This window comes from Ochotona princeps, chromosome 2, assembly GCF_030435755.1.
Source record: "Ochotona princeps isolate mOchPri1 chromosome 2, mOchPri1.hap1, whole genome shotgun sequence".
NCBI classification, from domain to species: domain Eukaryota; kingdom Metazoa; phylum Chordata; class Mammalia; order Lagomorpha; family Ochotonidae; genus Ochotona; species Ochotona princeps.
In genome coordinates, this window is record NC_080833.1 from 6625807 (window position 1) to 6641630 (window position 15824).

Below are 15824 nucleotides of genomic sequence, written 5' to 3' on the forward strand. Positions count from 1 at the left end.
TAAGAAAAAGGAGAGCTCTACTAGATATGGTACAATCCACTACATGCTCAAATGTAGGCTGGCCAATGATGGGACAAGCTGGTATTATGAGATACAGTAAGAAATATGCAACTTACACTGTGTAGAGTTTTCTCTCAAAATATATGAGCAAAATCTAGTCATAAAGAAATGAAAAATTCACACTGTGGGACATGCACAACTGGACTGAACTCTGTATCATGAAGAACCACAGTTCTGTGCTTTCCCCAGGCCATCCATCTGAGCTGCCTGGAGGGGACAACCAGAACTTGGACCGAACTGACTGTGCACCTGGCTGGTGGGCAGAAGCAAAGGCAGGGCACTGGGCTCACGAGCCAGCCAAGTGCCGCATCAGGAAGCTGAGGTGTGCATGGATCTCTGTTCTAGCTATGTGCCTGTGACACAGAGCAGAGAGCAGCGAGGGCTGAGGGCACAATACTCACTTCCCGGATGGCCCCGTCACAGACGCGAATGACATTCAGGAAGGTGGGCATGACCTGGGGTAGGAACTGCACACACTTGAGCCCCAGGGACTTGAAGATGAAGGTGATGGCCTGGACCACCATGGTGTGATGGTGCGAGAGGGACTGGTCTCGGAAGATCCGCATCAAGGCCACCATGGACACGGCTGGGTAGAACTCATCCAGAGGCAGGTTTCCCATGTTGACCAGCATTTCGCTGGTGCTGTAGTCAGCTAGGACGGAACCACAGAGGCAGTCACCAGCCGCATGTGACAGGACTCTGCCACCAAGCAGCCCAAGGCAAACAGCAAAGGAGAGCCTTCTGAAGGACATTAGCATTCACACCTCTCCCCCTGTTCTAACACACTGGGAATGCAGTCTGTTAGGAGCCAACGAACAGACTTTCACCATCCAAGACTAAACAGTTGTTGGCCTTTCCATTACCTTCATCACCAACATCTAAACCAGCACATGATGAATTTCCTTTAAATTGCTCTGTTTAACTTAGCTTCTTACCATTCCAGCTGAAACCATCAATAAAAAGAATTACTCCCTCAAATGAAAGTAAAGGGAATTAAAGTAAGCAAACTCGCCCAGCAGGTGCTTCGTGCCTTAGGGTATTCAGGCAAAGAACAAGCCCACGTGACCTGGCATGAACAACAAGGACCTCCTGCGCAGGAGGTGGGGCTGGTGGCTAACAAGCAGTGATGCAGTGTGGATGGTGACTAGCACCACCAAGGACACGAGAAGCTCTGGAGCTGCGCCTTGCCCTTGAGAGCCCTGAGCCTGACAGCCACACTTCTGAAACACGCAGAAGCAGCTCCAATCCGTATCATCCCATGCAGAGAGTTTAGAAACAAATTATTTAGTTTTGGGGAAAATAGTGTATTGTTGGAATAGCTGGGAGAGCCACAGTTAACTTTAGGTTTCAACAGCAGGCCTGCCTGTACGAGCAATGAGCTAAGTCTAGAAAATGCCTCTTGCATTCCCATCCTCTATCCCACACTTGGGCTACCTGTCAGAAGGCAAGGGGCTCAGTGTGAGAGCACCTGCCGGGAAAAGAGCCCCAGACTTCTGACTGCTACCTGCTTCCCCAGAGCCCTGAGTTTTGCCTTAGATTTTTTTTTTCTCTTATAAATTACAACAGGAAGAATAAATTTTATCCTATCTTTCCTGGATGCCTCAGAAATACATGGCATCAAAGCACTAACAAAGGAGTGATGGGCAGAGGTGACAGGTGACAACTCCTGTCTCCTTCTGCCATTGGGAGAGCAGACTTAGCCTGTTACTCCTTGACAAGAAATACGGTCAGACTTATGAATTCCAGCCACACTAGTAGCAGCATTCCCCTGGGACTTCAACAGAAACTATTCTTAATTCAAAAGTTGCAAAACAAGCTGATATCCTCTAAGTGTACAGTCATCCAGCCTGACACCCTGTGTGAACACAGCACTGACGGCTCTGTGAGCTGGGGAGCTGGCAGCCTGACACCCTGTGGGAACACAGCACCGAGGGCTCTGTGAGCTGGGGAGCTGGCAGGTCTTTGCTGATTGCCTTCCACTTACAGGAATCCTGACTGGACTTGGATTCGGACAAGCTGACGGCAGACGCATCCCGGGACTGGTCAATCATGCCGATGTTCACTTTGTGCTTGTAGGGGTCCAGAGCCCCTAGAAGGCCCAGCACACGGATGGCCTAGGCAGGAACGGGAGGACACAAGGAACTTACCACAACATCTGGCTGCAGCAGCTTGCATGGAGATTTTTCTGTTCTACAATCCCCAGTTCACACACAACTCAACAGCTACACGAACCAAACTGAGACAGAGCATGATGGCTACATGCCACCAGCTTCTCGTCCTCTGTTCTCCCAAATTGACCCCATTCCCTACCTCTCTCCGTGTCCCCTGGTTCTGCTCAGTCTTCAGAAAATTCAGCAGCACCTCAAGCAAAGTGGGGTACTTCCTATAGGGCTCTACCACATAGCCCGTGCTGGCTACCAACTGGCCCAGGGTCCACAGCGCCACCTGGAAGGGCAAAAGATCACCGGTTCCTCAAGCCAGGATAACACAAAAGCAAGTACAGCTATAATTTCCGTATAATGGTCCCAACAAAGTGTCAGAGGTTATCTTGAGAAGTACCCAACAAAGATACTAACCAAGTGTACAATAATTACAGGATGAAGATAAGGAATCCTCCCACCTTGCTCCGAGGAAACACACAGTTCTTTTCCTCTGTATCCTGAAGATCAATGGGATTCCCAAGGTAATTACGACTCTTCCTAACCTTAGCCTAGCAACCCTCCACGACAGAAGTGGAACCAGGGCCAGCTGAGAGTGAGCTGGAGCTCTGTCGTCCCCCCAGGCAGTGGCCAAGGCTTTCTTTTCCCTCTTGGAGCTGGGAGGAGGCTCTATCTGCCTCTCCTTTGCACAGAGGAAGAAGACACAGGTCAAACATCTCTAGGTCAGGTGACAGCCAGTTTTGGTTCCATGTGTTACTGCTTCTGGGCACCGGCAGAGGATTCTCAGGTGACTCAGGAGAAACAAGAGCTGCGCTCAGCCAGTGCGGCCCTCACCTGCCTCTTGGCCAGCAGAGAGGAGTCCTGCAGCATGTCCATGATGATGATGAAAAGCTCATCGACCCACTTCCTCATTTCCAGGCCACTAACCTGCAAGAGGAAGAGGATGCTGGCATTTAGCATTAAGAGATTTGGACCTTAAGAACTGCCTGACATATTCAGAGCTTACACAATTTATTTTCATCCTATGAGAAAAGTATTTGTCCTCTTACTTGCGCCAATTCTCCTATTGTAGCCAAGACATTATTGATCACACCTGGGTTTGGATCAGGATCCGGGTCTTTCAATTTCAAAATTAGAGCCTATGGAAAGAAGGTACAAAAAAACACGTGCAGATTAGGATCTACTACAAATATTTTATCTAAACAAATTTACCCAAGGGACCATCTCCATGATAATTAAAACACTGCTAGAATTTATGCATCGAGGGCTTCTCCGGAATGCGCATCCTCATTCTCTTACCTACAGTAAGTACAAGTGAGACATGTGAGAGCTGCGGAGCACAAGTTTCCCACATCACCTCTGACCTGTATCCCGTGATCATCTGTCCAGGTGCACATGTTACCAAAGACTTTACATAACTCTTCCGTAAACAGATTTGAAGAGTGTTTCAGATTTCTGAAAATTAACTTTTATTTATTTGCAAAACAGAGAGAGACACCCAACTGCTGGTCCACTTCCCAAATGCCCACCACAGCCAGGGCTAGGTCCGGCCAGAGTCGGAACCAAGAACTCCATCTGGATTTCCCATGTTGGCGACGGGGACACAGCCACTTACGCCGTTCCCGATGCGACCAGGGTAAGCATTTCCAGGACGCTGAACAGCCCTCGGTATGAGCTGCAGGTGTCCCAAGTGGCATCCTAACTGCCACACCCAATGCTGGTCCCTATTTCAGATTTTGCATGTCATTTCTCTTAGTTTTGGGGTGGCAATTTGCTGCTGTTAACTCGTCTGCTTCTCTTTCCCTAGCACATCTGAGGACATACCTGAAGCAGCATATCTTATCTCTTTTAAGGACAGCACTTTCCTGCAAGTGTTGAGCCCTGGTATTTCCTAAGTGAATGTGCTGGATACGGCCTTTACCCCAGCGTGGGATCAAAGGAACAATCCCTCTGTTTAGTGCCCACTGAAATACTCCTGCCTCTCAAACAACCAATCCAGGAAGTAAGTGCTGGTCTCTCAGTCTGTTATGCGGTACCTTTAAAATAGGCTCCATGTAGGGGCGGATGAGGCGGGGGGCATTGGAGACCAGGTGCCCCAGCATGCGGGCACTCTGCTCTTTGATTCTTCCAATGCCGCTGTGCTCCAGCTCTGTCAAAATCTATAGAGAAGAAAGGCTCATTATGGCAGGGAACAGGCTAAACAGGAACTATGTGCCGAATAGAAAAATGTGGCCGGGAGACATAATTAAGAGACAGAAGCAAACTTCCATGATGGGTAAAATAGCTGTTAGCTAATGAATAAGCAAGTGACACCTCTGCGGATGATGGAACAGCCAGGAATAAAGCTATAATCGGAGAGGATCCCTCGGCCTCCAACACAGCACTCACAGTCCTTCCAAAGCACAACTTTTCACAGTGCAGCACTGTCATAGAAAATTTAAAGAACCAACGAGCAGAGCTGTGAGTAGGTTTTTGTAGAAATGAGTAATGAAGGGAGGACTCATTGGGAGAAAAATCTTTGCCCAGACAGCAAATCAATAAGAGGGTCAATCAATGATGATAAAGGAATCGATGATCAGTGAGAAAAGCTGGGATTTTGAGAAATGCTGATACTCTACAGCTGTTTGGGATCTACCTCAATAAAGCCATGGAGGCAGGGGTCACAGCAATTGGATCCTCTGATCTTACATAACAGAGACGATGTCCTGTTCTTACCGACATCCTTAAAACACCAGCAGATCAACCTACTGTGTTCAGGGGACACACAGACCTCTTCATACAGACTCCTGGATAGCTAAACGTGCCAGAAGGAAATCTTAGAGCAGTTGAGGACAGTGAACGTCACAAAACCCAGGTGGTAGCAGAGAAGTCTTCAATGTAATGACAGACACATGCTGGGTTGACACGATTTCGTAAGAGTTTAACGGGAGCAACCCCATTGTAAGTAGAGGAGCGTTGGCTTTATACTTGGTCTTGGATTTCTCTGATTTTCTCGATCCTGCTGCCAGCGTTTTTCCCAGCCAGAGCAGAGAGTCATCAAAGAAGGAGAAACGACCGTCAAGACCAGGCCACGACTCAGGGTGGACCAAGGTCAAGCCAAAGACTCCAAGTTCACTCCAGAGCCAGAGCCTCTCAGCCCCCAGTGAACACTAACCAAGGCCTCAAGGAAAGGCCAAACCTTCATCCAAGCAGGGAACTGTACAAGTCAGTCTTCAGAGATCCACGCCCAAGTGTGAAAAAAAAACAAACCAAAACAGTATTTAGAACATTGACGTTTCAAGGACGATTCAGTGCTGAATCAATTCCGCCTTCCGTGAGCTCAGAAATGCCTGGCAGCTTCACATGAGCTTTAAGAACACATCTGTTTACTCACTGCTGCCCCTCAGTACCCAGCAGCAGCTGATGCCCACATGAAACACCTGCTGGTGGGATGAATACACTAATGTTTCTCACTAGGAGATGTTTCTGTATCACACGTAACACACTTTGAGCTGGCATGTTCCATAAGGATTTCTTTACCTTCCCAAAGCCTTACGTACTTCAGAAAGACTTTAAATGATAGGTGCTCCTTAGGCAGACCAGTATTTCAGACATAACTCATTAGGCTAAAACCAGGAGTGCTAACACAAGCATAATCTTCTAATTTGAACCTCTATGATGAAAATTACAAAAACATTTTAAAAAGAAATAGAAGACATTAAAAGATGAAGAAATTTACATGCTCCTGGATCAGGGGAGTCAGCATCATCAAGGTGTCCATGTTGCCAGAATATTCAACACGATGCCAAGCAGAATTAACAACATTCTTTTCAGAAATAGAAAAGATGGTGCAAAAATTAATCTGGAAACACAAGAACCCATGAATAGCCAAAGCTATCCTGAAGAATAAAAATAAAGCAGGAGGAATCACAATTCCAGACCTCAAGACATGCTACAGGGGAGTCGTACTGGTACAGAAACAGAGATAAGTGGAGCAGAATAGAAACCCCGGAAGGGAGCCCACACATGTGCAGCCAACTAATCTTTGACAAGAGAACTGAAAATAAGCCAGGAAAAAAAGTTTTGTATCTTCAGCAAATGCCGCTGGAACAACTGGACATCATCCTGCAGAAACATGAAGCAAGACGCCACTGTGACCTTACACAAACATTAACTCTTACTGGATTAACAACGTAAATCTACACACAGAAACCAGCAAACAGAGAAAAACAGGAAGCACTCTACAACACAAGCATTGGCTTTTCTCTAGGGTGAGTTATATACAGTAACGGGTTCCTAAATTCAAGTTCCTCACAAAGCATGAGAAGTGTGTATTTCAGAAGAAATCATGGCGAGGGTGAGGAAGTAGTGGTGAGGCAGGGAGGGGCAGAGATGAGGGACAGAAGATGACAGGGTGAGCCGTATAAAGCAGGAGAGCTTGGCAGGAACTTACAGCCGAGAGAGCTTATTGGGGGTGTAGGTGAAGAAGAAACCTGAGAAGCCAGCTTTCGGGAGAAACTGAAAATCCGACTAGACCTAGCAGCAGCACCAACCTGAAATGGCTTTCAGCTAAGCCTGGCATCTCGCAGCACTTACGAATGAAGCAAGGCACCACATACCGGGGCGAGGCAGGGGGAAGGGGGCTGCAACCACGCTCACACTTCCTGCTTGTGTTCACAACAGTGGCCTAGCAGCCACATGGAAGGCTAGAAGATGCCACGAGGACTTGGACCAACCACAGGAACCAGGCCATGGAAGTATGTGAAGAAAGCCAAAAATCAGAACTGCTGGTGAGTTGCCAAGAATGAGACACAGCTGAGGGAGAGGCTGATGTGGGATAGGGAAGCACCCAGGAATGACACGGACAAGAGGCTTAGAAGGGGATGAACTCTATACTGCCATTAGAAAGCCTGGAAAACACCTGGGCGCTTGAAGCCAAATGTGGCTTTCACCTTGCAGTTCAGTCTTTCTCCCCCACTCCTTGTCCTTAACTCTCCTTCTTCCAGCAGTTCTCACAAGAAGACTCCTTTCCCACTGCCTGCAGGCTTGACTGTCACCCCCGTACCTGGATCAGCATCTTGCGCAGGAAAGGCATCACGAACGCTGGGTTCATGCTGCTGAGTCGGCCCACAGTGCAGATGGCCAGTTCCCGGATCTCGAACACCTGGTCATTCAGGGCTACAAACAGGGCCTGCAGATTCTCAGCCTGGGCCAGGTGTGCATCAAAGCGCTCGTCCAGGGATGCCAGGACACAGTAGCGGATGTCGGGGTCTGTGAAAGCAATGGAGCCTTCGAAAACATCTTCCTGATCTTTCACTGTGTCAGCCCTTTCCCACTGTACCCCTCCACTGCCATCACCCTGCTTGGAAGGTACCAGATACCTTTCTCCATCTCACTGTCATTCTTTTCTCTGCTTGTAGGAATAAAAGATTTAACAACAGATTGTCTGGTGCTGATGGGCTGCAGTAGCCAAGCCTTGACAGAACCAACCCAGCACCAGTAGAGGCCGGGATCTTAGAGGCCATGTAGCCAAACTAGCTACTTCCGGTTGCCCGAGCTCCCGAACACCCCAGGCTGCCTCTGTCCCACACGCTTTACCAGGATCTGTTATCCCGACCACGAGCAGTTTGCTGAGCACGTCCGCCACCACCTGCACCGCAGTCTGGCTGACCACGTGTGCGTGGCCGCTGATGAGGTGGATGGAGGGTGTGAGCAGCCGGGAGCAGGTGCGGGCAGCTTCCATGCGGATCTCCTTGTGCTCACTGTTCAGGAAGTGATCCGCGCAGTGGCGTACGAACTGCGTCAGAGAGTGGCCTGAGCACAAAGGCAGAGGAAACAGAATGAAGGTTACTGCTCTAGACAGGTGGGTCTACAACTTGCAGCGGCAGCGTGCTAGCTGCACTTTCCATCTGTGGCTTCTAACAGGCAGAGGCAGAAGGGGGCAGAAAGGAGGAGGGAGTGGCAAAAAGGTAGCCCTGACTCTGAGCTTCTCTAGACTCCCTTCACGGAAGGAACGACTGCCTTTTACTGGGACCCAACCCATTATATTCCCAGAGGGGAAAACAATTCCTAATCAAATTAACCTTGCTCATTTTAGTTGTCGGGTTGAAATATCACAGTGTTTGATGTAAGCTTGGTTTAAACAAGCTACTTGCCATTCATTAGAAAAGAATTATGGTTCCTATTAATCACTCCAAGTGGAAAAATGTTAAAGGGAAGGCATGGCGGGCTAAGCCTCTGACTGCACACTGGGCCTTCTTGTCCTTGTTAGCTCCCCTGCAGGCTTAGCCAGTATTAGCCACATAACTCCAAAATTCAGAAGCATTCACTTTTTGTCCTGACATCCCTCACTGAGGTATTAATGTGGCTTTATTTGCACCCTGGAACTCCAGACCGAAGCCCACAGCACAGCACTCTGGCACGGAAACACCAAGGCTCTGCTTGCGTGTTCTGAAGCCTCAAAGGTCACCTCAGCCACAGCAGGTGTGAGATGAGCAGCAGGCAACTCCGATTTCTCCATCTCTGAACCGAGACTGTCTCGGGTTAGCGCGTACCTTCCCTAACCAAGAGCTGCTGACAGGTACGGGACAAGGGACGAGCAGTACATGCACAGAGCTGAGAAGGAGTCAGTGACCAGGAGCCTGTCTGCAGCACATGGGAAGACCCAGGAACTCTAGGCAGGTGCATCCTTTCATCAAGGTGGCAGCATCACTCGCTATCTTGACAGGAGAAAGGCTAAGTCCTTACCTTCAAATTCAAAGCTGCCAAGGGTCCGGAGAGCAAGTGTGATGCTGCCCACGTCACTGGCCTCAGGCAGGGTGTTGAGCCCAGGGGATGCCAGCTGATGGGCCAGGCCCTTGGGCATGCCCGGGTGCCGGAGAGGTTTATGCATAAGGACCAAGGACAGCATCTTCAACAGCCCATCTTGGATGTCCTTCTTCAGCTGCGGAATCTGACGGCTCAGGTCGTAGAGTACAGCAGTGAGTGCGGGGCTGCGGGGAGGGAGACCAGTCACGCTCAGGCCAGGCCACGCGGCCGTTAATCTGTTCTCGGGAACAAACAGCCCTTCTTGCTCACCAAGGAGACTAGGCTCATCACTGCTGGGGCGTCAAGGATACCAATAAACACTGAACTCTCTTGGCCTGGTCTAAAATTCCAGAACAATCCAGGAGCTTCTGGTTTTTACCACAGAACTTGTTTAATATAATTCAACCTCTACAGAAGACCACATCTCAACACTCTGGGAAGAACATCTTCCTATTTTACAGATGACTGCAACTAAGGTTTAGAGTGGCTAAGCAACTTCCTCAGGAATAATAACATCAACAATACCTACAAAAATCTATCGAGTACTTGCTATATACCAAGCACTGGGTTTAGTCAAGATCATGTCTTGTGGGGCCAACACTGTGGTGGCTAAGTTTCTATTGATTTTTAAATTATTTTCATTTATTTACTTTTAAATATTTATTTATTTTTATTGCAAAGTCAGATATCCAGAGAGGAGGAGAGACAGAGGAACACCTTCTGTCCGACAATTCACTCCCCAAGTGACCGTAACGGCTGGTGCTGTGCTGATCCAAAGCCAGGAGCCAGCAACTTCCTCCAGGTCTCCCACACAGGAGCAGGGTCCCAAGGCATTGGGCCATCCTCGATTGCTTTCCCAGGCCACAAGCAGAGAGGTGGATGGGAAGTGGAGCTGCCAGGATTAGAATCGGCGCCCATATGGGATCCTGGCTTGTTCAAGGGGAGGACTTTAGCCACTAGGCCACCGCGCTAGACCTGGTGATTAAGTTTCAATGTGCAATGCTGGCATCCCATATCAGAATGCTGGTTTGAGAATTCATTGCTATGTTCCTGATCCAGTTTCCTACTTATGTGCCTAGGAAGGTAGCGAAAATGGCTGTAGGTGCCACCCATATGGGAGGCCCAGATGAAGTTCTTGGCTTCAAATGGGTCCACCCCTGACCGCTGCAGCCATTTGGGGAATAAACTAGTGGCTAGATAAGCTCTACCCCCACCACATTCTGTTGCTTTTTCAAATAAATAAATCTTTTATTTAAAAAGTTAGAGATCACACAGCTAGCAACGCAACCAGGATTCAAAAGTAACTAAGGGTGGGTGGGTGGGGAGGGGCTGGTATGACTCAGTTGGCTAATCCTCTGTCAGCAAGTGCTGGCATTTCACATGAGCAGCAGTTCATGGCCCGGCTGCTCCACTTTCCTTCCAGCTCTCTGCCTATGGCCTGGGAGTGCAGTGGAGGATGGCCCAAGTCCTTGGGACTCTGCATCTCCGTGGGGGACCTGGAGGGACTCCTGCCTTCATATCAGCTCAACTCCACCTGCTGTGGCCACTTGGGGAGTGAACCAGAAGGTGGAAGGTATTTTTCCTACTCTTTGTAAATCTGCCTACCCCCCCAACAACAAAAACAATAAATATATACATATATATACACACACACACAAAAGTTACTTGTGGGACTGGCATTGTGCTATAATGGGTAAAGCCATTGCCTGCAGTGCCAGTTTTGCCGAGGGGTGCCAATTGGAGTCACAGTTGCTCCACTTCTGACCTAGCTCCCTGCAAATGCTCCTAGAAAAAGTAGCAGAAGATGGCCCAAGTGTGTGGTCCCTGCCACCCACAAAAGAGGCCTAGGTAAAGCTCCTGGCATTGTCCTGGCTCAGCTGTGCGGATGCAGCCATCCAGGGAGTGAACCAATGAATGAAAGATCTTCCTCTCTGTCTCTCTCCGTCTCTTTAACTCTTTCAAAGTAAATACATAAATCTTAAAAAAAAAAGCTCATGTGTATTATAAGAATTATCCTATACTGTCTATGCAATTTAACAATCATATCTTGTCCTTTTAATCAAGTGCCAATACTGCTGGTCAAGCCTCCCATTAACTCGGACAGGGACCGCCCCTGCTCCTGACACCCACCTCAGTCCCACAGCCAGCATGGGCTCCAGCAGCTCCTTGATGTCCTGCTGGATGCCTGGCCCCATGGCACGCGCCAGCATGCTGATACACGTGAACACGGTGGCATCCACCTGCATTGCCTTCTGCCTCCTACAGAAAACACAGAGCAACTGCTTCAGACATCGTAATAAGGCGATGCACAAGGACCAGGGAGAGCACCAAAGTCACCTTGGGGCAGAGAACAGGTCACTGAGGCAGAGCCATCAGGGATGAATATACACGTATCTACTGTATGATCCGCGTGGGGAGGGGCCCCTCGTCATTTCATAGTCACTATGATTCGTCACTGATGTCAGCAATCCAGCTGGTTAGAGTGAAGTACCTGAAGTGAAGGGTCCCTTTCCTGAATTCACACACGGCACCTTACGGGTTTAGTGTGGTGCTGACCAAGCAATCTCGTGCGGAAGGCAGCTGAGCTGCGAGCCTCAGGCAGCAGAGGGACCACAGGAGATGTCCACGCTTAAGAACAGGTAGGGTTTACTAACTCAGCAGAGCAATCTTCTAATGAAACAGGGAATCATGAAGACACAACTGTGAGAAGAAAAAACTAATGCTGTGCCCCTGGACTCTGCAAGTGGCATGACATGGAGCTCTTGCATGTCAGTGATGGGGAAGTTGAAAGAGCTGGGGCATCTCCTCCAGCTTTACTGCTAAGGAAAAAGATGGCTTTCGGGCTCCTTTCAGCGCCAGTCAAGAATTCCTTTCTTTAGGTCTTCTATCAAAATAAGACCTCTGAAATCCAAAGAAAAGAGAGCAACATGGAATTCCCCATAAACAGGGTACCTGAGAACAGTGGCAGCCCCTGACATAGTCTCAGGGCATTCAACCTCAGGAAGTACTTACAGGAACGTCATCTCATCGGGAAAAGGGCAGGGCTTACCTGAGGGAAGGTTGTTCTGCTTTCTATTTTCTCAACCCCAGAGCTCAGTGGAGCATGGAAAGGCCTGACCCGCGTGCCAGTGGCAGGTGGCATCCTTCCTCTCTAATCACAGAGCGTGGAAGGTGAAACCCTAATAGAGGTACTCACTTATGGGCAAAGTCCTTGGGGGGCAGGGCCGCCCGGATGATGTCCAGCACGCGAGGCAAGTAGACCTTGAACTCCGACCTCACAGCCACAGAAAGCAGCCCCAGGGCTTGGAAGGCTGCGGTCCGTTCCTTCTCCTTCTTGACACAGCTTAGGACATGGTTCATGGTGTCCTGGAGGTACTGGGTATCTGAGCGCAAAAAAAGACAAAGTGGATGCCTCAACATCAAGAGCTGGTCTACACACTGAAGGTTCAAGTTCCTATAAAGCACTGAAGTGAAGAAAGCCTCCTGGAACAACATCACAAATCGAGAGGAACTGTTACCTGACATCTTGGTCATCAATTCTCAGATAACTTTTTTACAAATACTGTATCCTCCTTAATTCAAAAACCCTAGATCAACCTTCAAAATTATATTACAAAATTGTCCTTCCAAAATATATGCTATATCTTATTTAAAAACAAAGATAATCTACAGTATTTCATATTACAATGAAACTTAATGTACAATTCAGTATGATTTATAAGAAACAGGCTTTTCGGGCCCAGAGCGGTGGCCAGTGGCTAAAGTCCTCGCCTTGAATGCACCGGTTCTAATCCCGGCAGCTCCACTTCCCATCCAGCTCCCTGCTTGTGGAGGCAGTCAAGGACGGCCCAAAGCCTTGGGACCCTGCACCTGCATGGGAGACCCAGAAGAGCTTCTGGCTTCGGATCGGTGCAGCACCGGCCATTGCAGTCACTTGGGGAGTGAATCATCGGATGGAAGATCTTCCTCTCTGTCTCTTTTCTTCTCTGTATATCTGACTTTGCAATAATATAAACAAATCTTAAAAAAAGAAAGAAACAGGCTTTTCTATCCAGCCTGGGCCTAGAGGCACTCTGATTGCTTAGCAATATTTGTTAGTGTTAGATCTATACATTTTCATTTATCTCAAAGGAAGAGCAATAAAGAGAAAGAAATCGATTGTCCATCTGTTGATTCAGCCCTCAAATGCCCACCACAGCCAGGGCTGGGCAGGCCAAAGCCAGGAGCCAGGAACTCCATGTGGGTCTCTGCACAGGTGGTAGGGATGCAAGCACTTAAGGCATCATCTGCTCTCTCCAAGGGTGTGCCTTAGCAGGAAGCTTGATTGGAAGGAGGGGTGAGACTCAATCCTAGACCCTTCAACAGAGCAGGTATCCCAAGTGGCACCCAAACCCGCTGAGTCACAGGACTGTCCCTTATAGCTGACATGTGATAGAACAAGATCTAGTAATTAGGCCCACATTTGTATGTTCATTTATGGTGACAGAAGCCCATGAGCATGGAGTAGCAATTCTTGAGCAACTTAAGATAGAGTGTTGCTGGGCCCAGCATGGTGGCCTAGTGGCTAAAGTCTTCACCATGCACGTGCTGATATCCCATATGGGCACCTGTTCTAATCCCGGAGGCCCAGCTTCCCATCCAGCTCCCTGCCTGTGGCCTGGAAAGCAGTTGAGGACGGCGCAAAGCACTGGGACCCTGCACCCGTGTGGGAGACCTGGAGAAGCTCCTAGTTCCTGGCTTCGGATCAGCTCAGCTCCAGCCATTGCGGCTGCCTGGGGAGTGAATCAATGGACAGAAGGTGTTCCTCTCTGTCTCTCCTCCTATCTGCATATTTGACTTTCAAATAAAAATAAATAAATCTTAAAAAAAAAAAAAGAGCGCTACTTCTCTGAAAGCTGAGATTCCTGCCTTCCTTTTATTTCCCTTCTTCTCAGGGCATACCCCAAGTCTGTGTGCCATAAGCACACCTAAGATCACATATGCAAGACAAAGTTGGGGTGTTGAGGGCTACCAGAACCACATTTAGACAGTCCACTACACTCTCAACAGACACACACACATGACAGTATTACTTTAATGAGAAAGGTCTTCTACGGCAGTTTATTTGGTCAACTTAGCAGGCATACTGGGGACTGAAAACAGGCAGAGCAAAATGATACAGTCCTAAAAGTAGAGTGACTCAACAAGGACAGCTAGGCCTCCCCTAGGGGGACAGCACTTCAGCAGGACACTAGCCTCACTCTTAAGATTCAACACCCCAAGATATTAGAAATTTTGCACTGTAGATTCCAGCCCCACCTCAGGTGAGTGCTTCCGGTTCCCCAAGCTTACATTAATGGGAAGTTCACAGTGACTTCCAAATAAGTTTTAAACAAGTGTAACTTAAGCAATGAGGCACATGCTTAGGAGAGGTGTGCACACGGACTTGTACCAACATATTTCAGTAAACTGTTGAATAAAACAGCAAATCCACATCAAACCAATAACCCTAGCAGCCTGAGTCTCTACAGCCTGCTGCAGGGCAGCCTTTTGAACATCCCAAGACAGCTGCTTCTACAACCTGGCCTGCTCATTCATTTCTTCTGAACCACAGACTTTCAATCCAAGATCACTTAAAGCTCTACTAAGCTTTAAGCAAGAGAGTACCAGCTGAGTGCCAGCCGGAACAGGGAAAAACCACGAATGACTTCTGTTGTATCACTTCCTTCTGGTTCAGGAGTTTCACGTGACTGTCTCATCCTTACCACCATGTACCGCTCACAGCATACCTAACACCTTACTAGCTAACCTCATCCGGCTGGGTGGTGCGGAAAGAATGTGTGCTATGAACGGAAGCTCTGAGGGTTGGCATGGCATCCCATGCATGCTCTTGGATCTCGCTGGATCCTGAACGTGTAAGGAGCTCAGGCCATGTGTGCACAGGGAAGGATGTTCAAGACGGTGTCTCGTGCTCTCCAGGTAGGAGGTTAAGAGCAGCACGTTAGGATAAACAGGCAACTGGGGCATTTCTATGACTATTACCTATACCTACTTCAAAAGGGATTTTAAGTAGCTTGAAGTAACAGTAGTACTAAAATAATTGGTGCTTGGGCATTAATGCCCTTCATTTAATTTTGTAAGTCAGAAGTGGAGGATCAGGAAGGTCAGCTGCCCAGCTGTCACAGTTAAGGATCAAGAGAGCATTCACCCAGGTCTGATGCCAAAGCCTTTCTACGGCTGAGATCAACAAGCAAGGAGGAAACATCTCCATTTTCATGTGGAACAATGCAAGAAGGGCTTCATGGAAGATACCAGTACCTGAGCTGGGCAGTGACTCACACTGCCCACTGTAGACAGGGCCTGGGCAGCAGTCATTCCCTTCTGCCTACATGTACCAAGGTGGGATGGCCACTTCAAGGGCACAGGCAGGATGGTGACCGAATCCTTACCCAAAGGCTGCCTGCCACAGGATCAACACTGAAACCACCTATCTCTTTTTAGTTCATTCACGAATTTGCTGGCTTCCATACATAGCAACTTGCTGGGTCCAGAATGTTCTACAAATGGATTGTTCCCATGCCCAGACACCACTGAAACTGGACAGAAGCCCAAGAAATCAGAGACAAGCCCCTAATCTGGTGTGGCTTCAAATGAGCAGCAGATCCAGCTTCCCAGCATCACCTCTTCCCTGCCTGCTGCCTTCCACCAACTTGCTCACCTGTGAAGGCGGAAGGTCGGAATGCAGCCAGGCGGGGCAGCAAACTGAGGATTGTCGTTTGGATCAGCGAGTTCTTGCTGTTCCTGCACTTCAGCACCCACTGGCATACCTGAGAGGGGAAG

The 15824-nt window shown here is 48.6% G+C and overlaps 1 protein-coding gene across 3 annotated transcripts in view; it reads right to left on the bottom strand.

The window, feature by feature from the left end:
- Positions 1-15824, bottom strand: part of MTOR (mechanistic target of rapamycin kinase) — a 136825-nt gene that overhangs the window by 105256 nt on the left and 15745 nt on the right. For all 3 annotated transcript variants that reach the window (XM_058675171.1, XM_058675160.1, XM_058675165.1), the window contains exons 8-19: positions 15703-15811; positions 12202-12388; positions 11136-11264; positions 8946-9190; positions 7797-8012; positions 7264-7469; positions 4256-4378; positions 3269-3358; positions 3054-3146; positions 2371-2505; positions 2045-2174; positions 462-712 (exon numbers count right to left, since the gene is read on the bottom strand). In XM_058675171.1, coding sequence (XP_058531154.1) covers positions 462-712; positions 2045-2174; positions 2371-2505; positions 3054-3146; positions 3269-3358; positions 4256-4378; positions 7264-7469; positions 7797-8012; positions 8946-9190; positions 11136-11264; positions 12202-12388; positions 15703-15811 — 1914 coding nt within the window. The remainder of the gene's footprint in view (positions 1-461; positions 713-2044; positions 2175-2370; positions 2506-3053; positions 3147-3268; positions 3359-4255; positions 4379-7263; positions 7470-7796; positions 8013-8945; positions 9191-11135; positions 11265-12201; positions 12389-15702; positions 15812-15824) is intronic.